General features: G+C 41.5%; 1 protein-coding gene across 5 annotated transcripts in view; it reads left to right on the top strand.

Moving 5' to 3' along the window:
• Positions 1–24,729, top strand: part of ENAH (ENAH actin regulator) — a 90,433-nt gene extending 65,704 nt beyond the window's left edge. For 2 of the 5 annotated variants that reach the window (XM_009093765.4, XM_030235634.2), the window contains exons 5-15: positions 5,447–5,766; positions 7,636–7,746; positions 9,652–9,959; positions 10,630–10,769; positions 11,152–11,206; positions 11,489–11,537; positions 13,499–13,565; positions 15,919–15,981; positions 19,232–19,310; positions 20,554–20,611; positions 21,700–24,729. In XM_009093765.4, coding sequence (XP_009092013.2) covers positions 5,447–5,766; positions 7,636–7,746; positions 9,652–9,959; positions 10,630–10,769; positions 11,152–11,206; positions 11,489–11,537; positions 13,499–13,565; positions 15,919–15,981; positions 19,232–19,310; positions 20,554–20,611; positions 21,700–21,737 — 1,288 coding nt within the window. In that variant the 3' untranslated portion in view covers positions 21,738–24,729. The remainder of the gene's footprint in view (positions 1–5,446; positions 5,767–7,635; positions 7,747–9,651; positions 9,960–10,629; positions 10,770–11,151; positions 11,207–11,488; positions 11,538–13,498; positions 13,566–15,918; positions 15,982–19,231; positions 19,311–20,553; positions 20,612–21,699) is intronic. The other 3 variants (XM_030235635.2, XM_009093766.4, XM_009093767.4) reach the window with 3 other exon arrangements.
• The last annotated feature ends 423 nt before the right edge of the window (positions 24,730–25,152 follow it).

Raw genomic sequence — 25,152 nt, 5'->3', positions numbered from 1 at the left:
GGAAAGTGTCCCAGGAAAGGACAGATTCCCTCTGGCTATAAAGTCTGCTCTGAAACAGAATATTGTTTAACAGTAAACACTGAAGTTTCTTAATCTAGTTGAGATCTTTGTCTTCTCTTCAACCTGTATGGTAATGTCCATATTTTAAGAGAATTAACTGAGGGCTCCATTTTTTTAATTGACTGTGTTGAGGTCTTCAGCCAAAGGCCCAGAGGATCTCCCAGCCATTCACCTTCAGGAGCAGAAGTTAAAAAACCTCATCTGTTCCCTTCCCCCTCCCCAATACAGATCAAAAAACAATAAATAGTGTTAATTTGAGATAGCACCACTTCATTCAAAGCCCAGTGTGTGTGGTGGGTGACTAGGAAGCTAAATGGAAAGTGGCCTCAGTGTGCATGTGGTGCTGGCTCATTTCATAGAATAACAGGAGCTGAGACTGCAGGGCTGCTCATTGTTATTCCTTTTTATGATCAAGAGCAATCCAGGAAGGCTTTGTGTGTACCTAAGTAAATTAACTGCAATTCTGTTTTGCAGTTGTCATGTAGGAGAAATTCTAAACATTGTCACCATCACAGAATGTGGGGGGATTTTTTCCAGCAGGGATGCAACAGTGTGTGCTTAATTCTGCTCATTGCTTTTTTTTTTTTTAACCCAAGTGTTATTTCAAGAATGTAGTCATGCTCCTGCTGCTTGGCTGCCCAAAGAACTGCAGGATTAATGCTCATATTAAGTCACAAGTTAGTATTGTAAATATGATTCTTTCTTTATCCTCAGACTGTATTTCCCAGTATCTCCTTAACTGGACAAAAGTATAAGGGCAAGAGGAGAAATGATTTTAAAAGCTGGTGCAGTATTAAAGTAAGCTAATTTAAAAACAGCACCACCAAAAAAATAACCAAGAGCCTTTCCCAAAACACCCCAAAGTGAAGTTTCCCAAAATGCTTTTGGCATGAAGCTAATTAAAATCCACAAAGAAAGTGTCATGAGCAGTCACAGTGATGGAGCTCCCAGCTATTCTGAGATTCTGAGCTTGGCTCTGAATCTCACCATGAGTAACAGCACCTTGTGTGTGACTGACAGGTTCAGTTCTTCAGCAGGCTCAGCTATTTCATGGAAATTAGCTCTTACATTTCATAAGTCACACTTCTAAAATAGTGAGAATAATCACATTGTCTTTGCATAACAAGCATTTCACTACAAGACAGCTCTCTGGGGCATTGTGAGTATCTCTTTAGCTTTTTCAGAAGTTGTCCTGGTGGCCAGATGTGCTTTCTAAGACTGAAGGATTTTCAGGTATTGCTTTCACAGGGTTCTTTAGCCACCAGTCTTGACATTCAGAGGTACTTTAATTGATGTGTGATGACTCTCCTTAATCTGCTCATGCTTTTGTCTAATATAATTTTGATCTCTGACAAAATAAATAAAATTATACTATCTAATGCTGGCTAAACAAAGCCAGAGGGATTCAATGCCTTTTTATTTTTTTTAATAATCAAATGTTGTTTTAATCTTTTTTAGATACAACTGTAACACTTGCTAAGATTTAGTGTGTAGCTTATGGAATTCTTCCTTGCTTATTAAGTTGTGTTAAAGCAACTTGATTGCATTACTGGCACAGTGATCATCTGACCTGTGCACCTTTTGGTTTGCCATTCAAAAGGTTTATTAAAATTGCTAAAATGACAGCAGAAGTGTAGTGAGTTATGAGGTGTGTTTTTCTGCTGGTTGTTTTGGCTTCTTTTTTTTCCTTCTTTGTTGACAAAGGGGTGCTTCAGTGACATAATGAGAAATCATTCTCAACAATGGTGTATTTAATCTCATATATATAAGATATGCTTGCAAGGTATTTTGCTGCCCTCTCTTGGCAGAGTTTTTGTATTGTAAGCAAAGTGCTTAACTTTCTTCCTGGCAAAAATTTCTGGGTTTATTCCTTTTATTTTCTGAATAAATGGGGATTCCTTAACCCACCCCCCTAAAAAAAAAAAAAAAAAAAAAGTTAAATACTGCCTTAGTCAATATTTACTAAAGAATGAGTACTTTGTTATTCAGGTCCAGTGTGGATAAAAGTGGTTATTTCACTGTCTTTCATCTTCTTTGGCCAATATAATTTGATAGTGTTCCTTGCCAGTTGAAATAATTTTTGCCTCAGACTAAATTTAAACACTTAGGTGCATTTTGTTATGGCACAAACCCTTCTGGGCCAGGCCAAACACCTGGAATGCTTCCCTCTGCTGCTCTCCATCCTCTGGGCATCCCTTGGTTCAACAGCTTCTGCATGGTGGAGTTTCTGCTTTCTCAATGATTTCCCATGGTTCTTGGGGTTGGGGTTTTTTTTCCCCTGTGGGCTTTTTCCTGCTCTTTCTTTGAATCACTCTGGCAAGGAGTTCCACAGCTCATCTGCCTGGTGTGCAGGGCTGCTCTTCTCTTTTGAGCTTTGCTCTCATTTCTTGCATTGACTCTTTTCTCCCAGCTGTTGTGAAGGGGTGTCCCCATCACTCAGAGCTCCAGTTGTCTTTCCCAGAATGCAGAATTACAGCTTTTTAAATTATTTTTAGATGGAAGGTCTTGGGTACATTTGATAACAATTTTCTGCTGCTCAAAATCCTTTCAGTTCTGATTTTCTTCCTGTTTTGAGGTGGGAGCAGGGATGCAGGGATTGTGAGGCAGGGTGATGTTATTTCTGTGCTGCTCCATAATCCTTTCCTCATGTATAGCATCTGCTTAAAGTTTTTGAGCAGGACACATCAATGAATGGATGTTGTTGTAACCCTTATATCTCACTCCTGGGTCCACAGGCAACCCAAAGTTCAGCACTTTGTAAATTCATTGAGCAGATATTTCCCTCTCCCTGCCCTGCTTCACTGCCCTAAATAACTGAATATTATTAAGGAGCTTTATGATGAGCACCTCCCTGTTCCCTTTCCAGTTTGCTTATGGAAATATGAAATTATGGCAGAACCCTTGGTATGGCTTATTGCAAAACAGCCTTGGCAATGCTGCCCTTGTGTGAGGAGTGACCTATATTGAGCTTCTATTTTTGTAAAGAAATGAAGAACTTCTGCAAAAGAAATTTTCTGGCAGTTGCTTGATGTGTTGTTAAACCCAGGGAATCGATGCCTTCCAGTATTATACACTAAATATAACGTGAAATGTTTATGATCCCAAATGCCATATCTATATTTTAGGTTTATGGTGAACAGAGTGTACATTTCTGGGTAGAATATGCTCATTTCTGGCAAATGGATGCAAAAGAATGACAAAAATAAACAAAGCTGCTTTGGAGTCTGTCAGTGTTGTCTTCTGCTCTGAAGAGACTTTTAGATACAAACATGTTCATCCACCTCTCCACTATGGGGAAAAAAAAAAAAAGGATTTTTACATTTTTTACATGACCAAGCTGAAGTTAGCCTTGATGAAAACCCTGTTTTCCTCTAATAATAGGTTTTATCTGAGGGGAAAAAAGAGCACATAGTCAAATTAGTATTGTACAGAACAAGCGAAAATGTAGCATCAACAATATTTTTAATATCTCTTAGAGGTAATAAATTAATATTTCTGTGGTTTGTATTGTATTCTTTTCATATTTATAGAACTCCTCTACTGTTCCAAATGTGTATGGGTCAATCAGCAGACTTTTTAGTGGACTTGGGATGCTAAAAGTCAGTCATTTAACAAGCTGGGGTGCAGCAGACTTTTTAGTGGACTTGGGATGCTAAAAGTCAGTCATTTAACAAGCTGGGTTGTAGCTCTGATTTCGTAGTGACTGCTCTTACAGCTTTGGTTTATGGCTGGGGGAGGAAATGGTGAAGGAGCAGAACTGGTTTTTTGCTTCTGATGGGTAATGAGTAGTGAAAAAAGTCCATTTGTTGTGCATAAGAGAAACTTATTTGGTTATAGAAATAAATTTCAAATTTTTTTTTGTTTGTTTGTAAAGGAAAACCAATGGTCTGAAAATGGGATGATTTCAATAACAATAGTTTATGGGCTGGAGATTGCAGTTATGCTGGTATTTCCTGGGCATGAAAAGGAGTGAAACAGCTTCCCTTCCCTTCAGAATTCCCTTCCCTTTCAGAATTCTGTCCTTATGACTCTACATATACAGCACAGTATTGCCAATGACTGTCCAAATTAAATTGCCCAGTGGCATAGTATAGAAAAAACCACATCTGGTAGCTTGAGGTGTCAAAATTCAGGTCTCTTCTCTGCTTTATAGCTCAGAGCTGGCTGTGCTTTGTTTGTTGAGAAGCTGTCATCAGTTTGCATCTGAAACATGGCAGAAAAAATGGCTCTGTGCTTTGTAGGCAAGATTTTCTCTCTAACTGTTATGTTATTTTGTTTTGTTTTTTGGTTTTTTTTTGAAAACAAGAATTAAATAGAGAACAAAAACTGGCAGCATTTTCAGTGTCATGTACTGACAGGAACATACTGGCCACAGCTGGGAGGAGGATCAGCCTAATTTTGTTTCATCACTGAGTTATCCTCAAGAGAAAAAAAAGCTTTGAAAATCAAGAAGCTGTATTTTAACCAACTAGGAAGATATATCTTTTAAAAAGCCCTAAAAAACCCTAAAGAAAATACAGAACAAGTTGAGAAGAAAGGATCAGACAGGTGGTATATAGCCTTTCCCACTGCATTTTTTTTTTCAGGAAAGCCCTTTCAGCCAACCCAGTGGCTTTGGCAGAGAATTTTGCAAGGTTTTTCCTTACCCTTAGGGTATTTCCACTGCCTGCCTTGTACTTGTTTTCCCCTTCTTCACATCTTCCCCCTCTCTGCTTTGCTTTGCAAAGCCTCCCATGAGCTGGAAGCCCTGCCAGCTCCCTGCAGTGTTTCCTTGGCTGCTGCACCCTGGATTTTTTTGACCATGTCCATTTTTCCTGTGCCTTCAGGGTGTTCTCATGTTGTTGCCAGTTCAGCTGTGTGTGTGTCTGTTAAGATGCAAGTGGGGATGGACACGTGTGCATTTTGATGGATATGGAGTAAAATAAAATATGGATAAATTCTACCTGACTAGTTAATCCAAAAACCATAATTTATTTGAGGTGCTTCTTTTTTTAATGAGTATTTGTGTTACTGCTTGTTTCACTGCTCTGAGTATAAAATACCATGCAAAGAACAAATGTAACTCCATATCCCAAACTGGGAAGATTGTATCAGTTGGTAAATTAGCAGTGAATTACGTCTTGAAGTCTGTCTCTCAGAATGTTCAATTAGTTAAGAGGAAATCAGATATGTGATTCTTTTTACTGCAAACATAATAAAACTATTATCCAGCTCAGGAAAGTAGCATGTTAGGATTAAGACTTCCAGGTGGGTACGAATGCTGTGCTTTTGTTCTAGCTGCTGCCAGGATTGTTGATTAGTTTATCTCCTTGTCCTTTGAAGAGTTGCCTGATGTTTTTGGTTTTCAGTTTGCAGCTTAGTCTCTTTCCTTTTCTCACCACTGTAGACAGTTGCAAGAGCAGCAGAGGCAGAAGGAGCTGGAACGGGAGAGGCTGGACCGCGAACGGATGGAACGGGAGAGGCTGGAGAGAGAGAGGCTGGAAAGGGAAAGGCTGGAGAGAGAGCGCCTGGAGCAGGAGCAGCTGGAGAGGGAACGGCAGGAGAGGGAACGGCAGGAGCGCCTGGAGAGGGAGAGACAGGAGAAGGAGAGGCAGGACCGGGAGAGACTGGAACGACTCGAACGGGAGAGGCAAGAGAGAGAACGGCAAGAACAGTTGGAAAGGGAACAGTTGGAATGGGAAAGAGAGAGAAGAATTTCAAATGCTGGTAAGAATTTCAAAACCCGAGCGTGTTCTACCACCAGACTGCTCGTGTTTGGGTGAAGGAGTGGGAGAGAACCAACAAATGGCAAGGGTGTACAGCTGTGTAGCAGCAGTCAGTATTTCAGGCTTCTTTTTGCTGGAATTCCTTCCCTTTTTTTATGGCAAGAAGTCCAAGATATTTGACTTTCCTGTCATAATTTTCCATGAATTCTGAGATAAATTTTTTTGCATTCTTTGCTCACTCCGTTACCATACTTTCTGGTTGCGTGGAAGAACTTGAATCATTTTGGGCACCTCCAACATTGGTTGAAGTGTGATGAGTTAAACTTTCTAAATACCTTATCATTGTTTGCTCTATTCAACAAATGTGTTGTCATCACATAAGTTGGGAAAAAAACCCCTAAAAGGTGTCAGGTTGAGTGTGTTAACATAGAAGGTATGTTAGTGTGAGAAATGCTTTTCAGTCTGAAGCCTTGCTTAATCTATCATTGTAGTAACATTTCAGTGAAATGTGTTGTATGTATTTGTAGATAAGGTAATGCACTGCCTGTGGAAATGTATCCAGTGATAACTGAAAGCTTTCTCATTTTGGTAATATAATGGAGCATTAGTCAAGTGCTTGGTTGTTCTTCAGTCTCAAACTCAATTTACATAAGTCAGCTCATGGTGAAAGTCAAGGAATACTATGTAAGTCGTTTTAGGGCAGAGAGGGTTTTATTGATAATTTTATTCCCAGTACTTTCAACATTTGCTGTGCAGCATTTTCTGGGGAATAGAGAGATGACACTTGCTGCCTATGGTAAGAGTTTTGTTAGTGGAGTTGAAACAAATGTTAAGATCACTACATTTGCTTGCAGTTTGCAACCAAAGAAGAACATAAAAGCTGGTAAAAGACTGATTGCTCAACCCTGTCTCACAGATGGGATTTGAGAAAACTTTCCCTAGAACGTACTTGTAAATTCAAATGTTGGCACAAAAAGAGTTGGTAAAATTTAAGAGCAGCTGTTGATAATATGTAAAACTTTCCTAACAGTATTTTCACTTGTGCCTAATCCTCTGGTACTAACTGTAGTCTACATTTTTACATTTTGTTCGAATGCTGGTTTTGTTGCTTCATTAGCTCCCTTTTTCTCTTTCTCCTTTTTTATCCTGCCTTTGCTGCTGCTTTCCATCTTCTGTCCAGCTCCATCTTTCGACAACTCCCCGTATAGCACTCCACTTCCTGAATACTCCAGTTGCCAGCCTCCTTCAGCACCTCCTCCATCATATGCAAAAGCAGTCTCAGCGCCAATGGCCGAGGCCACACCGGAGTACGCTGTAGTGACTTCTGCACCACCGACCTCCACTCCCCCTACACCGCCTCTAAGGCACTCCGCATCACGTTTTGCTACATCCCTAGGCTCGGCTTTCCACCCCGTTCTCCCCCATTACGCCACGGTTCCTCGGCCCGTCAACAAAAGCTCTCGGCCCCCTTCTCCCGTGGGCGCCGCGGCCACTTTGCCTCCCAGCACCCGGCCGGCGGCCTGGGCCGCGCCCAGCTTCGCCCCCCTGCCCCCGTCTCCTCCGGTCATGATCAGCAGCCCGCCGGGCAAAGCCGCCGGCCCCAGACCCGTCCTGCCCGTGTCGGCTTCCAACGCGGTGGCCCAAGCGTCCACGTCTCCCACGGCTCCCAACGGGCTTCCCGAAAACCTGGCTTATCCGGTTCCTTCACCTTCTACCTCAGGTCCAACGCCGCCTCCGCCACCTCCTCCCCCCCCGCTGCCTTCCTTTCCGCCTCTGTCACTCTCTGGGCCTCAAGCTTCTCCTTCTCCCAACTCCCCGAATGCCTCGACTCCCTCATCCAAGCCTAGTGTTCTCCCTTCTCCCTCTGCAGCTACCCCTGCCTCTGTTGAGAACTCTCTAAACTCTGTGCTGGGAGACTCCTCTGCTTCTGAGCCAGTCTTGCAGGCGGCCTCTCAGCCGGTTGAAGCTCCGAGCCAGCAGGGTAAGGCTTTCTGTTATTGCTACTAATGCGCTAAGGGGCAGAGCCCTGACTGCCCCCAGGCATGAGCACGGTGCTTCTTCCCAGGCTGCACTGATCCTCATGCCAGGCACTGCTGGGGTAAGGGAAATGGAAGAGCTCCGTGCCTAGGAGCTGATGTTCCGTGGCCTCTCATGAGTAAAATCCTGATTTCTTAAGAACTTGCCTTTTGAGAACACAGTTGGTCACATTCTTGCTTGGTAAGCCCTGCACTGTTGGTTTGTTTGGGAAGTGGTGTTACCACTTCATTAGCTCATAGATCATCCATTTCCTAATGGCAGCCAACATAGAGGAGCACATTTGGGGCTTGGGACATGTAAATGACCTTCAGTGAGGTCATGGTTTATTTGGGAAGTGGTGTTACCACTTCATTAGCTCATAGATAATTCATTTCCTAATGGCAGCCAGCATAGAGGAGCACATGTGGGGCTTGGGACATGTAAATGACCTTCAGTGAAGAATAATTCAAATTTAGAAAGCCATGTGAGACACCTACAGCATTTCTTTCTGGGCTGTGGTTGTATTTTGATACATTGCTGTGTGCACATACATATATATGTGTGTATTTAGATACAGAGAGACAGATCTTTCTGCAGTATTTTACCAGTGCAGCTAAGATGACTTAGGACAAAAAGTTTGATTAAGCAGGTGACAGCCTTAATGAACACTCCACCAGTATGATAGAAATGCATTTTACATGGTAATACATGTCTTTGTTAACCTAGATCCTGCTTTTATATTGATTTAACAGATTTAGGTGGATTTAGTAGATGTAGGTCTTTGTACTGAACTCTGCAGTAGCTCCATAGCTGTGGGCAGAGGGACTCCTGGGGGATAAGCAGCCTGGTACAAGCCATGCAGAATGGACCATGTTTACATCCTCCTGTCTGAAATGAAGGTCTGAGCTGCTTTGGGAGCAGGAAAATAGAGTGGAATTACAGTGAATGGCCTCACTTCTAGTACAGAATAAAAGTGTGCCCTTGGACAGTGAGTGATGGCAGGAGGGTATAACAGGCTTTTGAATTTCTGCAGTGGGTAGCAGAGTAGGAAACCAAGAAGACTCATATGTGAAATTCCTGCCTTTAGAAATAAAGGTAGTTGTGCAGTATGTTTTCTGCCTTTTGGTGGTTTTGGTGAGACAGAGGTAGGATCTGTGGAGGTGTGGAGCTGTTGTCTACGTCAAGATTTCTTAAACTCTTCCAATAATAATAATGCAGTGATCATCAGAATATTCTTTTTTCAAAGTACATTTTGTATTTGGATAACAATGTGAATTTAAATAAGTAGAAGAATGATTAATAAAAAGTAGAAGGGCTTCTTCCCATTAGCTTGAAATATGTCAGTCTTCTAACTCACTAATTGCTGTTTGTATTAAATTGTAAAAGTTGATTGCTGGAATTGTTTTAAAGGAAAGATTTACATACAGCTTAGAAATTAGCATTGGCACTCAAACAGTCCAGGGGTTCAGATGTTTGGGTGATGTGTCAGTGCTTGTTAATGCAGTGAGATGCTGTTCAGCACCATGTGAGCACACCCTGCTGTTCCTCCTGCTGTGATGCTCATGCCTGACTTTACCCTCTGCCTGTTTCCTGGTGTAAAGCTGTTCTTGGCTGCAGCACAGAACCTGAGTGGAGGGGTTTCATGTCAATGTCTCTGGAGCTGTCTGATCTCTCACAGGATACTGTGTAATTTTTTTAGTACATTATATAAGAATGCTTCTCTCATGCTGAAATTCAGTGTTTTCTTGCCCAGTATCTTACCAGTTTTAATGTCTCGTACACTGAGCAAAAGAGCCACCCTTTCAATGGAAGCAAGACCTTTGTTTTCTAAATCCTTAATGTCTTCTCTTTGTTTTCTCTCTGACACTAGGTGTTGTCCAAGGACCGCCTGCACCTCCTCCTGCACCTCCCCTGCCCCCTGGCCCAGCTCAGTCTTCAGTAGCAGCCCCACCTCCTCCTGGCCCTCCACCACCTCCTCCCCTCCCACCTTCGGGGCCGCCCCCGCCGCCGCCGCCGCCTCCTCCGCTGCCCAGCCAAGCCCCTCCCGTTCCCCTGCCCCCTCCGGCTCCCCCCCTGCCAGCCTCTGGCTTTTCAGCGGGATTCGTGGCCGAGGACAATCGCCCTCTAACTGGACTAGCAGCTGCACTCGCTGGAGCCAAACTTAGGAAAGTCTCACGGGTAAATAGAGCTCTGGTTTCTTTGTCCCCTTCCTGTCCCCGCTTCCTAAGTTTTGGTCAAGGTCAACTGCAATATGAAGGCATTTGGGGTAGGCTCAATTCATGAAGAAAAAAGCATTCCAAGGTGTGCTGCCAGCCCATACCATCCTTTATGCACTTGTGCCTGTAGCATTCGCATTCCCTGAAAAATCCCTTCACCCCGGATTTTTCTCCTGGGAAGCTGAGAAGCCTCAGAGAAAAGGAAAACAATTCTTACCTCATTTGCCTCTCCTGTGTAGTACTCACATGTGGAGTGTGTTTGGGGATTGTTTTCCCTTAAGATAATTGTTCCATTGGATTCTGGTGTGAGTTGTTTTGACTCTTTGGCCAGTTGGGGCCAAGCTGTGTCAAGACTCTGGAAAGAGTCACGAGTTTTCATTATTAACTTTTTAGCACTGAGTAGCTATCCTTTCTGTATGCTTTAGTATAGTATAGTATTCTTTAATATAATATAATATAAAAGCAATAAATTAGCCTTCTGAAAACGTGGAGTCAGATGCATCATTCCTGCCTTCATCAGGACATTCCCAGCAAATACAATATGTGCCTTTCTTACACATGAACTTCGCTGGTTCCATGAAGTCAGCTCTCATTCTGTTGGCACATCTGCTGTCTTTTTGTGTGCTCTGAAGGGTGAAGACTCCTCCAGTTCGAGTGGAGGAGGAGGAGGAGGCTCTGCTTCATCCAAAACAGACGGTGGCCGTGGAAATGGACCCCTTCCCTTGGGAGGCAGTGGGTTGATGGAAGAAATGAGTGCCCTGCTGGCCAGGAGGTGAGGAGCTGTTCCTGCTCTGCTCCATCTGCTTAGTCATCACCCAGGTGGGGTTTGGGGTGCCTGCTTGCAGCTGGCTGAGGATCAGATGGAGAGCAGCTCGTGGTTGCTTTGGGAGGCTGATCGTGTTTCATGAATAGCCATTTTTATTTGAGTGTAATCCAGTACTTCTGTGTAAGCCTTTGTGCAGCAGTAAGGGAGGGCATGCAGACTTCAAATTGCACAGTTGCTTTGGCAGGAGGGCTTTGCCTTTGAAGGTGTTTTGAAAGTACTTCTTAAAACACTAATTTTCATGAGGCTCTATAAGTCTTTAATTGCAGTAAACAACATCCTTCCATCTTAAAGCCATGATGAGCTTGGTAACTTTTGTCTCTGCTTACAGGAGAAGAATTGCTGAAAAGGGATCAACAGAACCAGAGCAGAAAGAAGATAAAGCTGTGAGTTGAGAAATTTTATCTAATTTTATCTAATTATCTAATTTTATTAATTACTCAATACTCAAGGCTTATCAGAGAGATTCCAGTGGTGTACAAGAGATTATTTATACTTAACTGTATAAATATACATATAACCCCTACTCTGTGAAGTGCTTGCTCATTTTCTATATACAGTTTTAAATATATATAAAAATTGATTCTTGTGAATCTAACAGATTATAAAGATTTATTTTTCTCCTTCTCTCCTCTCTCCCTGTTCCCTCTCTTCTCCATTTTAATCAGGAAGAATCAGAGTCTTCATCTTCTAAGGTTTCTTCGACAAGCACACCTGGTAAGTAGCTCAGGTTTGTGAACTCTGGGACTCTGTAATGCTAAAATCTAGTGATAAATCTTGGTCAGCTCTGCTGAATTTTGGAGCTCCCACGATTACAGCCTGGGGTTTTGCTGTAGAATGGCTCCTGGTTCAGAAGATGATGGATAAAAAGAACCAAGTGAATAAAGAATATAAATGCGGAGTGTTGAAATTTTTTGCCCATGATCCCTCTGCTGAAGAGGCAGTGTTTGGAGCTGTGTAGCCAACACAGTCAGTAGGAGAACTTACACATTCTGCAGTTGGCCAAGAGGTACTGTCAGCATACCTGCAAAAGGAGGGGGCTGTGCCATGTCACCCTGCAGTCTGTCACCCCAAAAGGCAGTGGAAGCAGAAAGGGAGTAACTGGATAATGAATACACCAACTTTCAGTCTGTTCCAGCTTCCTCTGCTGATTTCTTGCCCATGTGTGCACTTCTCTAGATGATTCAGCCACTTGATGATGTGCAGACCTTAACCACTGCTGTAGTGTGAACCAAACCCAGGTGACACCTGGCTGGGGAATAAAAAGGACTCCTAGGAGTTGTGTGTCTAGATGGAAATAACTGGCAAACTTAGTATTGAGATACAGGCACTCATCTAGAGAAGTCAGACTGCAATGAAATCAATGACATCACACAAGTCAAGGTTTTCCCACACACTCACACCCCTTTTTTTCCTCTTCTATTAAGAGAGTCTGCTTCATTCTGTTAAACAGAAAGGACATTAACCTTGGGAAAATGACTGCTTTTGGAACACTTCTGGTAATACAGGCCCAAAAAGAAGGAAATTAAAACCGATGGAAGTGGTTCCTTTAATTGGTGATGATAAGAAGCCTCATCAAACCTTTTAAAAATGTCAAATGCATTCAGAATTTGACCATTCCCTTGCAGTTGAGAAAATTTTCTTTGTTTCTTGCTGTGAGATGCTCTGGTAATGCTGAGCCTCATCACTGGAACAGGTTTTAGAGGAATGCTTGGGATCCTTGAGCAAACTGCAGCCATGGCAGAACTTTCTCAGTTTTGCGGATATAGCTAAAATCCTGCTAAAATAACTCCTATGGCAGGACAAGTTCTGAAAACTGGTGTATAAAATTAATTTTAAGGCTTATTACTAGCATAAGTAGCCTGCACTTGGCTGGGTTACAGACTCTGCTGGCAGACTTGTACAGTTTAGATATTCTCAGTATCCAGCTGCATCCCAGGGAATTTTTATTTCTGGTCAGTAAGAGACTCTGAGACTCTGAAAGGGCCTTTCTGCCTCTCTGCTTGCCAGCTTAGCAGAGCTAAGCAATATGAAAGAAAGGGAGCACACCAGACAAGGTCCAAATATGAAGACTGACAAGATCACTGGCACACTGAAGTCCTGAGTAAGTAATGATAGCAAGTAATAACAATCCACACTGCAGAAAGGCTGTTTTAACTTGTGCAGGTGTAAGGAATGAACCTTCTTCTTTCTTTTTGCTGAAAGATACTCTAGTTGTGTCAGGTTGTGTCTGCTGGCACTTCACTGAAACTGGCACTGAATTAATTTTCTATCATTAAGAGTTTAGGAGAACTCCTTTAGCTTAGAAACCTATTCCTCAAGTGTTTGCAGCTGACTGGTTACAGAATTCCATGTTTCACAGCTGAAGCCATCCAGGACCTATAAATACCTATAAATAAATCCAAAATAAATAAATCCAGACCTTCTCCCAGCTGGATCAAGAATCAAATGGCATTTACAGTGGCTGGGAGAGCAGTGACACTCCAGGATGCTCTCACTTGATGCATTCACAGATGAATACAAAGGGGTAGCTGAATGTGAAAGAGCTAAAGCAATGTAATAAAAAGAGCAAAACACCAAGCAGCTGACTTGAGTTGCCAGATGCTTGAAGTTTCCTCTCATCAATTACACAGTGGATGGAAAAAGACAGTTTTTCATCTCCTCACTCTGTTTTCCAGAACTAACAAGAAAGCCTTGGGAAAGGACAAATACAGTGAATGGAAGCAAGTCACCTGTTATTTCCAGGTACTCTCCTTTTTCTACCAGCTGGTTTTTCCTTGCATTTGTTCTTGTTGCACATGCTGCTAAAGATACTGGAGTGGAATAGTAAAGATCATCTTTATGGGTTTAAAATGGCTGCTGTGAAACTGCTTTTAGCAGTTTTAAGTAAGAATGAAGGCTTACTTTTGGAGAATGCTAACAAGAGAAATTTTTGACAGTAAAACCAAAAGTTTTACCCAAAAAAAGTTTATTTTAATAAGGTCTATATCTGCCTACAGCAATGTTGAATTTTTCATTTGAAGTCTGAAATTTCCTGCAAGGTGAAACCAAATTCAGTACTGCAGTTCACATGCTCAGTAGTAAATCTAGAGAACAGGTGACCTTTCTATTTCTCTGCCACTCACAGAATGCCTTTGTGGATATTTCAGTTATCTTGGTAAGATCTGATTCTGTGACAATTTTCAGTAGCCAATCTAAGAAAGTCCATCCTGAAGAAGTATAGAAATGTTTTACATCCTTCAGTGCATCAACCAATCTTTGCTAACTTGTCAGCTGGAGCTCTGGTAGGCAGGGAGTGTTTTGGAAGGCATTTTCAGGAAGTGGAATGGCTGCTTTAGCAAGTTTTTGGAGTATGTTTAATTGTCATTTACTTTAAGCAGAAGGCTTATGGTTCATTTAGAATTCCTATGTGTTGTGTACACAGAGGTTAAAGGGTTCTGACCCCTGATAATCTGAGGAAGTTACCTGAATTCTTGAGAGAAAACAAGAGAACACATTCAACTTGGGAATGCTGTTTTTGAAATTCCTTGAATTCCCATTAAAATCTGGCTGTTGGAAACAGCTATGGAAGATTTGGTGATCAGAGTATTAAAACCAATTGTTCTCTGAGTGGCCTCACTTGTAGTTGAGGTTGCCCTTGGTGTCTTCAGTTCTAAAATACAACACTAAACACTCTCAGTATCTTTCTCTCTTTTAGAATAAATCCAGGAGTTTGAGGTGTCTGCAGCCATGGTTCTGGTTGCTTGCTTTGTTTTTTGTCAAGCTGCAAGTGCCATTGGTGTTGATATTCTCTCTGCCACACTGTCAGTGCAACAAAACACTGCATCACCTTTGGCCCTGGCTTCCCCTGCCCTCTCCCCTCCTCCCCAGTAGCTCTGACCTTCTTTAACCAAGGTCTCTTGTGCTGACACTTTGATCTGCTTCAAAAGGTGGCATTGAGGGGCAGCTTGTCACAGAAATAATTGGTGTGAGGAGTCCTAAAGAGCATTTTAGAGTTCATGTTGTGCGAGGCAGTTGCTGACCTGGCCCTTTGGCTGTAGGTACTCTGCTCAAATTGCTTATCCATAGGGTAAAGGGATTAATAAGTAGGGCAACTCTCAATAGCTGACTCTTCTGGGGAGTCTGGGATGTTCTGAAGTCTTGGTTCTACAGAAGTAAGTTTTTGTAAACTGTTCTATGCTTCCAGTTTTTTTGATCTTTTTCCAGCTGGTGAAATTCAGAGGTTGCTGAGGTCTGTTTAAAAATGCTTTCTGACCTAGAGGAGTACAGAGGATTTTTGAGATATCTCTTGGATTTACTGGGGCACTCTCTCCATCAACCTTTTGTCTTCATTCATCCAGTGGGAAACACAGATAGAATTTAACTTGGTGTGAGCTTCCCTGGGTATATAATCTAATCCAAAATAAGAATTTTGTGTTTATTTAATGTCAGTTTTCTTTCCCAGTGCTGTCCTAACCTGCTGGAAGGTGCCACAGCACATTCTTCAGGCCTGCTGATACCATTTTCTAGTCAGTGTTGATGGCATGCTCTGCCAGGATAAGGAGAATTTCATAGAAGGAGAAGCTGTTAGAAGAATTCTCTCTTAAATATCCTTGCATTTTTCTTAACTCTCTGCATTTGCCACCTTGCCAAGTCTCTCTCAGCAAGCAGCTTGTTAAATTAGCTTTGTTTAGGCAAGGGGAGCTGCAGTTTGGGACACTAACACTGTCTTTGCCAGGAGGGGATTTTTCACCTGGTAGGGCTGGAGAGCTGCTCCTGACCTCTGCAGGGAGGATGGGAGTCACACACACGGATTAAGCAAAGCACACTTAAGAAAACTGGCAAGTCAGCAAAATTTTCTCTTCAGAGCTTCCCCAGAGGTAGAGGATGAAGTTGTTGTTACTCAGAGTGAATGTTTTTAGTTAGTGTCCTGTCTAAAATCAGGCCTGTGCTTTTTGGAGCAAACAGAAAAGACTTAAGCTGTGGGCTTTTAATATTTCCTGAAACATGCAAGTAGAACTCTTGAATCTGCTGAAACCCCCTGGTGTTGAAGGTGCTAAAAGTGAACAAAATGAAGACCTCTGATAGCTTTTAAAGGTAGTGTTTTTCCCCCTAATAGACGGGAATCTCCATGGAAAAATCTGCTTGCTTCTGAAAACAGGTTCTATGATTCATTAAACAGGTATCATCCTGTTGGGATTTGAGACTTCCTAACAACCCCTTTGACCAGTTCAGGGTTGGACTTTTTCTACATGGGTTGGTAATCACCACGTGCACCAGCAGGTTCCTCCCCCACATTTTGTCTGTCCAGTTGAGGCCACTTTTGGACTGGTTAAAAGCAGATGGTGTCAAAGGAAAATTGAGATGGATTAAAAACCAGGCATGAATTCATATAAAATTCTGGTTTTCTGGCAGTCTCCACCTGCAAAGGTACAAATTCCTGTTGAATATGCCAGGATTTAGTGTTCTAAGAAGAAGATTTTCAAAACTGATACAGACAGAGAGGAACAGGAATTAATTTTCTAGGTGTGTTTTCACATCTGCTTTTTGATTAAAGATTTTTAAAACCTAAATTAATGTTTCTACTTGGAATTTATTCACAAGTTGGTTAACATCACGTGTATTTTGTTGCTGGAGATGTTAAGTTTCACTCTCTAGTGGTCATAAAGTACTGACATTGTAACCCTCCAGGCTTTGAGAGCTTTCCAGAGGTAAATGTGTTCCAGAGCCTCTCAGAATTACTGAGTCCAATTCCAGCTTTGTTTCTCATGAAGGCACTCGTTGTGGTGATTACTGAATCTTTTTGTATGAAAAGTTCCCCTTTTAGCTACTGATCTTGGGTGGTGTATTCTGCATGTTGGCATGGATAAGATCTTTCCTTTGCATGCTTGGTTGAAGGTGTGTTAGGGTCTGTCAGGCAATGCTATGGAAAACCACACGGGAGAGCTCTTTAGCCACCTTGGGATGGATTTATTCACTCCATTTCAGTTGCTAATGTTTGCCTAAATGTCAACTGCATTCAGGCTGAAAAAGGGAAAAAAATAGCATAACTTGGGGAGGAACACAGCTAGATTTTCCTGAGATTAGAAATTTTTCTAATTATGGTTTCAGTGTTTGAGTTAAGAATGTCTTGCATTTTGGAAAGAAAAAAGGGAGCACATTGTCAAGATTGAGGGGCAGTGTTCATAAAGAAGCTTTCCTGTGGAGATTTTTAACAGATAGAAGCAGTAGATAGTTATGGTGGATAAAACTGACTTTTTGTTCTAAAGATATGAAGAAAAAGAAGCAATCAGTTAGTGCAGAGCTTTTCTTTGAAGTCATCTTATTAATACATTAAACTCATAAGTAATTAAAAAAAAATTAAAGTGTTCTATTGGTTGGGATTTTCCATTAAGGCAGGCACTGCCTGTTACCCATTGCCAGGAGCTGCATTTAAGAGGATTTTTTTCAGTCATGTTGGATAAGTGCTGTCATGCCATAGTGCATGGGAACAGAGCTACAGTCCATGAAAATTATCAGAAACTGTAGGTGAACTATCTGAAAAAATCAGCTGTTCTGCCTGGAGCAGGTCAGGGCTCACCATTTCAGGTGTAAACTGTGAGTAACTCTTGAAATACCAGCTACCAGATGAAACAGCAATGCCCAAAGATCTCAGCTGATGAATGCTTTTGAGCAAGGAACTCTTCCATAGTGAACTTAGCACTGTAACATGTAAAAAGTTCTGTACAAGATCCTGAGCTGTGGTTTGCCTTCATAGCATAGTGCACACTGTAGGTTCTCTGGTGAATTCTATTTTCCAGCTTCTTTCACTATCAAGTTACTCAGTATTTCATCTTCTGTCTTGCTCTGGGGATTGGGTGTTTCATTTTGGTGTGTTTCAAGAATAGTAATTAGCAGTTTCTCTCTGGGAACTTACATTTAAACTGTTACAGCTGAGGTTTGTGATCCCCAGGGAAGAACAAGTGTCAAACCAGCATTCTGATGTGTGCACCCTCTTCTGTTGGAGTCACACTTGGAGTGTTCTTCTTCAGTTAGCAAGTCAGAGCATAGTCCTGACAGCTTGTAAAAGCCAACAAGACAATCTAGTGTGAGGTTCATTCAGCTCTTACTGAACAAAACCAGCAGAACAGGATAATTTCCTTATGGATAAACTCCTGTCTTGTAAGGGAAGATGCATGAAAGCTCAAGGTAGTGATTTTGTAAAACAAACAAAGAAATAAAATACTTTTTTCCTTCCTGTCCACCTTCATGGCAGTAAATCTGTCTGCAGCCTCATGTAACAAATGCAGAAAAATGCAGTGCTGAATGAATTTCTCCTGTGCAGGGATTTTGAAGGGACACACTGAGTGTAGGCCAGAGATGCCACATACAAGGGCAATGAAGCAGGACCCAGCTTAGTCTACTTTATACTCAGCTCTTCCTTAAAATAACATACTGTGATAATTCTAAACATCAGGGAAACCCTCCCTGAGATGAATTGTCAGGAATTTTGTCCACAGCTTCTTTTTGGCTTGAAGTTTTATAGGTAGGGGAGGGAGAATGCTGGCCAAGATTGTATAAAATGTATTTTTGAACAGCAGAACATTCCTCCCTCTTGGGAGAGCTCTCTTGATACCCATGCTGTGAACATCCAGGCTCTTCTCTGCTCACAGCTCTGTAAGTCCATGGGTCTGAATTACCCTTGAATGAGAGAGGGGATCAGGAAAGAGAAGTGGAAAGGCAGGAAAACCCCCCTTCTGTTGGAATCTGTGTTAAAAACGCAAGGTGGTCTGGGTAAGCACGTTTTTGATGTCTCAAAGAGAGTTTTTCACAAGCAAACATGAAATATGACATAGTCCAGATCATTAGAACTTCTCTCAAGTGTCACCTGATAACTCTTGGTGCTCTTACAGCATTTGCTTTCAGTAGCTTTAGAAAGCAACTGATGAAATAATAGAGGTTGCAGAGGAGTTGGATAACATTGCTTGGGTCCGTCAAGTGTTGAAAATCCCCCAGGGTGATTGCTCAGCATTCACAGAGTCAGCATCAGCACACAGTCATTAGTGGGAGTGCTTCCTTGGGAGCCCCTCTTTGGAATGAGCAGGGAGTTACATTCAGCTTTTCATGCCCATTATGAAGAAATCAGAAACCACTGACAGCGAAATCTGTCTGCTGCTTTGAAAGTTCTTGTTTTGAACTAATAACTCTTATGGTAATTAATATTTCCAGTGTGTGGAAAACATTCTTGGGTGTTGCTTTCTATTCTGTGTGGTATTTTGGGTCTGCTTGATTTTTCCCATCCTCCCACTCCCAACATTTCTTTTTGTTTTCCATTCTGATTTTTATTACCATGTTTTTGTTAGACAAATGTCAGCAATTTTGATGGGGGAATCTCTTATGTATCCTGTATTAATGAGCAACCAGTAACTCATGGATGTGTTTTTGTGCTGCAGACCAAAATCTACACCAACGGGACAGCCCAGTGCCAACGGAGTACAGTCAGAAGCTCTAGATTATGACAGATTGAAGCAGGTATGTGGATAATGCTTGAAAAAAGCTTGCTGTGGAAGTTGGATAGAAGGACTTGCAGCTGCCCAATATCAGCTTTTAGCTGTTTTGTCAGCCAGTTGCAAAGTTAATGATTTAGTAAATTCTAGTTTTTATTTTTGCCCAGGCCTGTGTCGGGGTTCTTAGGAGCTGGAGCTATAGGATGGAGGCTCAGACAGCCCCATTAGTTTCTCCCAAAGTTCCTCCTTTTGCATTAGGCAGCACACACAGGATGGTGTTGGAATTATAGATGGAACTGGGAAATCAGTTTGCCTGGAAAACCTTTCCTTCTCTTCTCTGTACCCAAACAATCCCCAAGCCCTTGGGGCAGCTCTAGCAGAACAAGTACCACCATGTTTCAATGTCAGATATGGGCACCTGTGGTCACAAGTTTGGTGGTGGAAGAGCACCCAGGAATGCTGCATTTTGTGCAGCTCTCCAGTTCAAGAGCAGAAGAATCCTGTAGAGGATTCTCCCTCTGTGGAGTTGGAGGTGAAGGATCTTCAGGTGGTGTTTGGATCAATCATCCCCAAGTGAGGAGAGAGATTCTGGTGCAGGCTGCAGCTCGGTGGGTAATTCTAGAGCCAGTTGTAGCAACTTCTAGTTGCTTCTAGACCATGTCCCCAGGTAGTGGTTGGCTTTAGGTTGGTTTGTGGATCAGTTTTGGATGGTTCTGGATTGGGTCCTGGTTCAACAGGTAGTTCTAGAGTGGCTTCTGGCCTGGTGAGTGGTTCTGGAGGAGCTTGGAGGAAAGGATGGAAAAAACACCAAGCAGGGACAGCACTTCCCTCTGTTGTCTTCATTCCATCACATTCCACTGGGACTGGGACCTTGATTACCTTGATTACCTTTTCTTTTTCCCTTTGGAATAGTTCTTGGCTCGGGGTGTTTAGTGAGCTCCCTTCTTTGCATTCCACATCACATCTCACCTGTAGCAAAGCTCTCTCACTCTTACCCCTTCTCCTCTCATAAATCCTACAGGAATCAATTTGTGGCACTTCCAGGGACTGTTTGTTCTGTGTTGTGCCTGCACTACTAATGTTCTAGGGATGCCTCAGGTTTTGAGGATTAACCTGGAAGCTGAGGGGTGGGTTATGCTTCTCAGAAGGGTTAAGGATTAATGGGAAGAATTGGAGTGGGATAATTCTGGGTTTCTCTCCACAGAAATTTGCAGGTGGCAAAACTGATCTGTTTGCTAATCTGTTATTTATGCTCTGACACATTTTAGGATATTTTAGATGAAATGAGGAAGGAGTTAACAAAATTAAAGGAAGAACTCATTGATGGTGAGTATTGCTCTGCTCACTGCTGCTGCTCAGTTTCAGAGTAGCTGCAGGTGCTTTAAAATATAAATGCAATGTATTGGTAGCCTGAGAGTGATTTATTGGTAAAAGCAGCTTGGTTCTTTGTCTGGTGGCAAACCACTGGTGCCAGACCAGTTGATGTGTTTCAGGGATTTCTCTCCTGGGGGTTTTGTTTTAGTAGAACATTTACACCAGTGTGTCTTTTTAAGAGTTGAAGTGATGCTGTATTGGAGTGATTTGAAGTTATCCTTAGTATCATCTGGTGGTAGGTGGGTTGTTTTTAAATAATCCAGAGCTGCTGAAAACTAGAAATATTCAGAAGAGAATCATGCTTCCAGCTTTCAGTTACCTCTTTGATCTGTAACATAAGAGTCAAAGAAAAAAAGTCTCCCAGCTTTCATTTCTATTTTAACAGAAGCTATTTTCCTCTGTAGTCTTCTGTACTTAAGGGAAATCATTGAGAAAACATAATCCTAAAGGATTTAAGCAGAACTCTGTGTATGATTTACAACTTTGGTGGGCCTTTTTGTTCTTTTTGGCTTTGTGGAATGTACCAAAACAAAGTGTGGAAAGGAAAAAAAGTCATACTAATCTAATACCACTGCTGGTAAAATATTGAATGTCATCAACTGATGATGTAGAGAGAACTGGCTGGCTTGGGACAAAGGAGAATGTGGTGCTTTTCCCTATATTTTGTTTGTGCTGTGTTGTACCACGGCCTTTTAGAGCAGTAGAGTGCAAACAGAGCCCTAAGGCTGCTCTTAAATAACAAAAATTAATGAAAATCTCTTTGAAAATCCCAATGGTGGTGTTCCCCACAGGCTTGCTGGAGATGGGAACTAAAAATTAATATAATTTTTCAACATAAATTTTCCAGGAAGAAACAAGGCAGTGCCTGGTTGATAATGCCACTTGTCTGAAGCCCCATGGGGCTGCCTTAGGTGCTGGTTCTTCGTGTTGTGAGAGCAGGGTGAGCCTGCTTTGGGGGGTCAGTTGTGTGTTCCAGCTTGCTGCCCTAAAGTAAAGACTACTCCATTTGATTTGCTAACCCTGTCTCTGTCTCTCTGCAGCTATCAGGCAGGAACTCAGCAAGTCCAACACTGCATAGAAGGACTCGTACTAAGCCGATGTGACTCTTTAACTTGATATAAAACTGACTACGTTTTGTGAGCTGTTAGAAGAAAACGGAGACAGACAGACAGACACTTGGAAGGAGGGAGAAACAACCTATTCTGAAAAGCTTCAGACACATCACTCTGGTGATAATGCTATTCCCCTCCTAGTTTGCAGCTTTTTTCTGACCTTTACAGCAGGGTGGAAAAGACTCTTAAAGTTACTGTAATGATTATGCAGAAATTCCTACATCTATCAGACAAGATCACAGTGCTTTGAAGTCTACTCATGTCAAGATAAAATTGCACATGTTTCAGAATTTGTTGTTGAGACAAAAAAAAAACAAAAACAAACAGGGAAAAGCTCGGGAAGGCTTTTCAGAGAGGTTTTCTTTATTAATGAAGGAGTTAGCAAGTTATACTGTTGTACTTCAAATGTATCTCAGGTTTGTCTTCCTATCATATCTGATATTTCCATGAGTCATTTAAAGGATCAGATGTGTAGAAGTTCGGTTCACGAGACAAGGAGCAGTTGGAGACACGTGCTTTGGAAGGGCAATATTTGTAAGTAAGGGTGACCTAGACGGTGATGACATATCAAGATTTTGGATTTTTATGATAGGAAGCCTCTCTAGTTAGCCTTCATGCAATTTTCTAGGAAAATTAAAAAATTATAAAAAAAAAAAGCAAATACAGTCCAGAGTTTAAAGATGTAGATGCCTTCCTACATTGTTACGATGCTTTACCAAATCTAAGACTTCAACATAAAGCGAATCAGCAGTCAAATGTAAATCATTAGTATGTTGTAGATTTACAGTAGATTTTGGGGCTTTTTTTAGATTTATGCATGTGGACATTTTGTAATGTAACACAACACAGCCAGCTTTTTAATTAAAAGAGAAATTGCATGTCACAGAGTAGCCTTTTCATTTGTAAGGCTTAATTTATGCCCAGGAAGATGTGGGAAGAGGGAGGGGGAAGGTGACACATTTTTATTACTTTCTACACTTTTTCTTCATCTTACATGCATGTGTAATAATGAGGAAAACATGACTTTTATCAGTAACCATGTTAATGGAACCAGGTACTTGATCCTTTTGTATCTTTTTTCAGTTTTCTATTTGAAATTCAGTAATAACTTCCAGTAATGGTTCTGAAACTCCCAGGTGAACCAAACTTGTTTCTCAGTGAGAGAAAAAACGTTGTAGGCATCTGACTTGCTGAGGATGCCCCTGTGTAAGTGCATTGTCCTTCACCTTTTCACCATGACCCTCTGCTTCACTCTTTTCTGAGTCTCCTTTTTATTTGGTTGTTTAATGAAACAGAACAGCAGGAGTTACCTGAGAATGATCAGGTCACAGTAAATGGCCCCTTCTCTTCCTAATTTATCTGCCACCCTCCTTTCCAAAAAACCTCAAAACCAACAAGAAAACCCCCACAGCTCCACACGAGGCAAGCCCTGAAAAATAGCAATGATATGCTATTGGTTGTGCTCAACAATTTGAGAGTCATTTTTAGGGGAGGTGATACCTCTCTCTTTCCCAGGGTTTTCAATCTTATGAGTGTAAATTTTTTGGTTTTTTAATTTTGTTTTTTAATGTGGTAAAGTTCAGTGGAATAGAAATTCTACAAATTGGCTTTGTAGTGCTTTGGACAAAAAAATATGGATCAAAATCTTTCCTTTTCCATTTTTCCAAGCCCTGTTTGCTTTGGAATCTGTGCTGATCCAGAAGAAAAGTTAACTTACAACTTGTGGAGAGATTTGCTTACAAGTACAGGCAGCTCCATTTGTGGCACAGATGCTTTCAATAGCAGACTGGTCTAGAGTGCTGGACCCCAAAGCAAAACAGCACTTAACAGCTTCAGAAAGGCTTCACTAGGAAATCTTTTTCCCCTTCAAACTTTGCCTGATCCTTAGGTTCAGATTCTAAGGGAAGATGACAGTGGAAATATTGCCTAACTCCATTTATTAATTTATTTTTTTTAATAAAGAGGAGAAACAACATCACTTTTCTGCATGCATTTATTGAAGGCATTAAAAAGAAAAAATCCATAGTAAGCTTGTCAAGTACTGTTTTTCTCAAAACAAGAGGAGGCATTTTCATCTTTGTTGATGTAGCTTTTTGTTTTACACAGACTTTTTGAGCAGTAAGGATGTTTACCCTTGTCAGGAATCACGTTTGATTCGTTTCTAGGAGGGTTCAGGAGTTACACAGTGGAATAGCATGGATGGCTATAAGTGGTCCAAAATTAAAGGCTGAACTTCTAGATTGTGCAAGGAACTGGCTTATGCACTAAACGTTTTGTGCCTTGGTCTACAATTAACATGATTTCTGTTTAAAAGAAAAAGGAACAGATGTTGTCTTTTTGTGCTGCTTCTACATCACATTCTTTCTGTAATCCCAACCTGCAGAACTGGTTCTTTCCAGGAAATTGGATTGAATTAAAGATTACTGTAGACATTTCCTGACCTACTGACAGTTGCACCAGAGATTTCAGTATTGAAAATGAACTGCAGAAGCTACGATGACTTTGCTTACTGGTGACTAAGTCCTTTAAAAACCATATTGTGGTGGTTCTGTGCTTTTGTACATGGATGTCTTAAGCTGAGGGCAGTTTAAGGGATCCTTCCTAATGCCAGGAGGGCGTTGCTTTCCTCAACACTGTGACCTGACCTGTGATAAACCTGCACTAGAGACGAGTGGCTCCCGAGTCAACCGCAAACCAACTGAATGTAAAACCCTTAGTGCTGGTGCTGAAATCTCTTCAGACAGTCACAATGATTTCCAGTTCCTTGTTTTAAAGTTACCAAGTGTCAATCAAAGACTGAAGCTGTTCACTAATGAATGTTGACTTTTCATGCATTTAGGTTTACCTTCTTTTTAGTCTCTCAGTTCATTCTCTGCTATTTTTATCATATTGTGTCATTTTAAATTTCTTACATGCTAACGTTTTGTTTGAGCGAATGAAATAAAATTGCAATATATACACCTTGCCACCATTTATTTCTGGAACCTCATAGAAGACTCTCTGAGATTCTCTGCTCAAAGCCCCCAAATTTTTAATGACTCTGATCATTCCTTACTCCTTGATTCCACCTCTCCTTTCTGTTTCTCCATCAGAAGATGCAGTAGAGAGCAGTGGAGACGTAACCTTATAAAGAATGTAACTGCAGGGACTGTGTACATCCATGAACGGTGACTGCTGTACATAAATTAAAATTCATTTCAATTGTATGATGTGATTTACATTCTCACATGGCATATACACACTTTGGTCTCTGTATCCATGGAGAACATGGAGGGAGAGAGAAACACTGGGGGGGAAATAATTGCAGCCAGTCTGACTTCTTCTCTTGCTGCTTTTATGTTCATGACTTATTTTCAATACTGGTAATAAAGCAATGATCTA

This window comes from Serinus canaria, chromosome 3 (assembly GCF_022539315.1).
Source record: "Serinus canaria isolate serCan28SL12 chromosome 3, serCan2020, whole genome shotgun sequence".
Classification (NCBI taxonomy): Eukaryota; Metazoa; Chordata; class Aves; order Passeriformes; family Fringillidae; genus Serinus; species Serinus canaria.
Note: the sequence above shows the minus strand (reverse complement) of the source record. Positions and strands in the feature narration are given on the sequence as shown.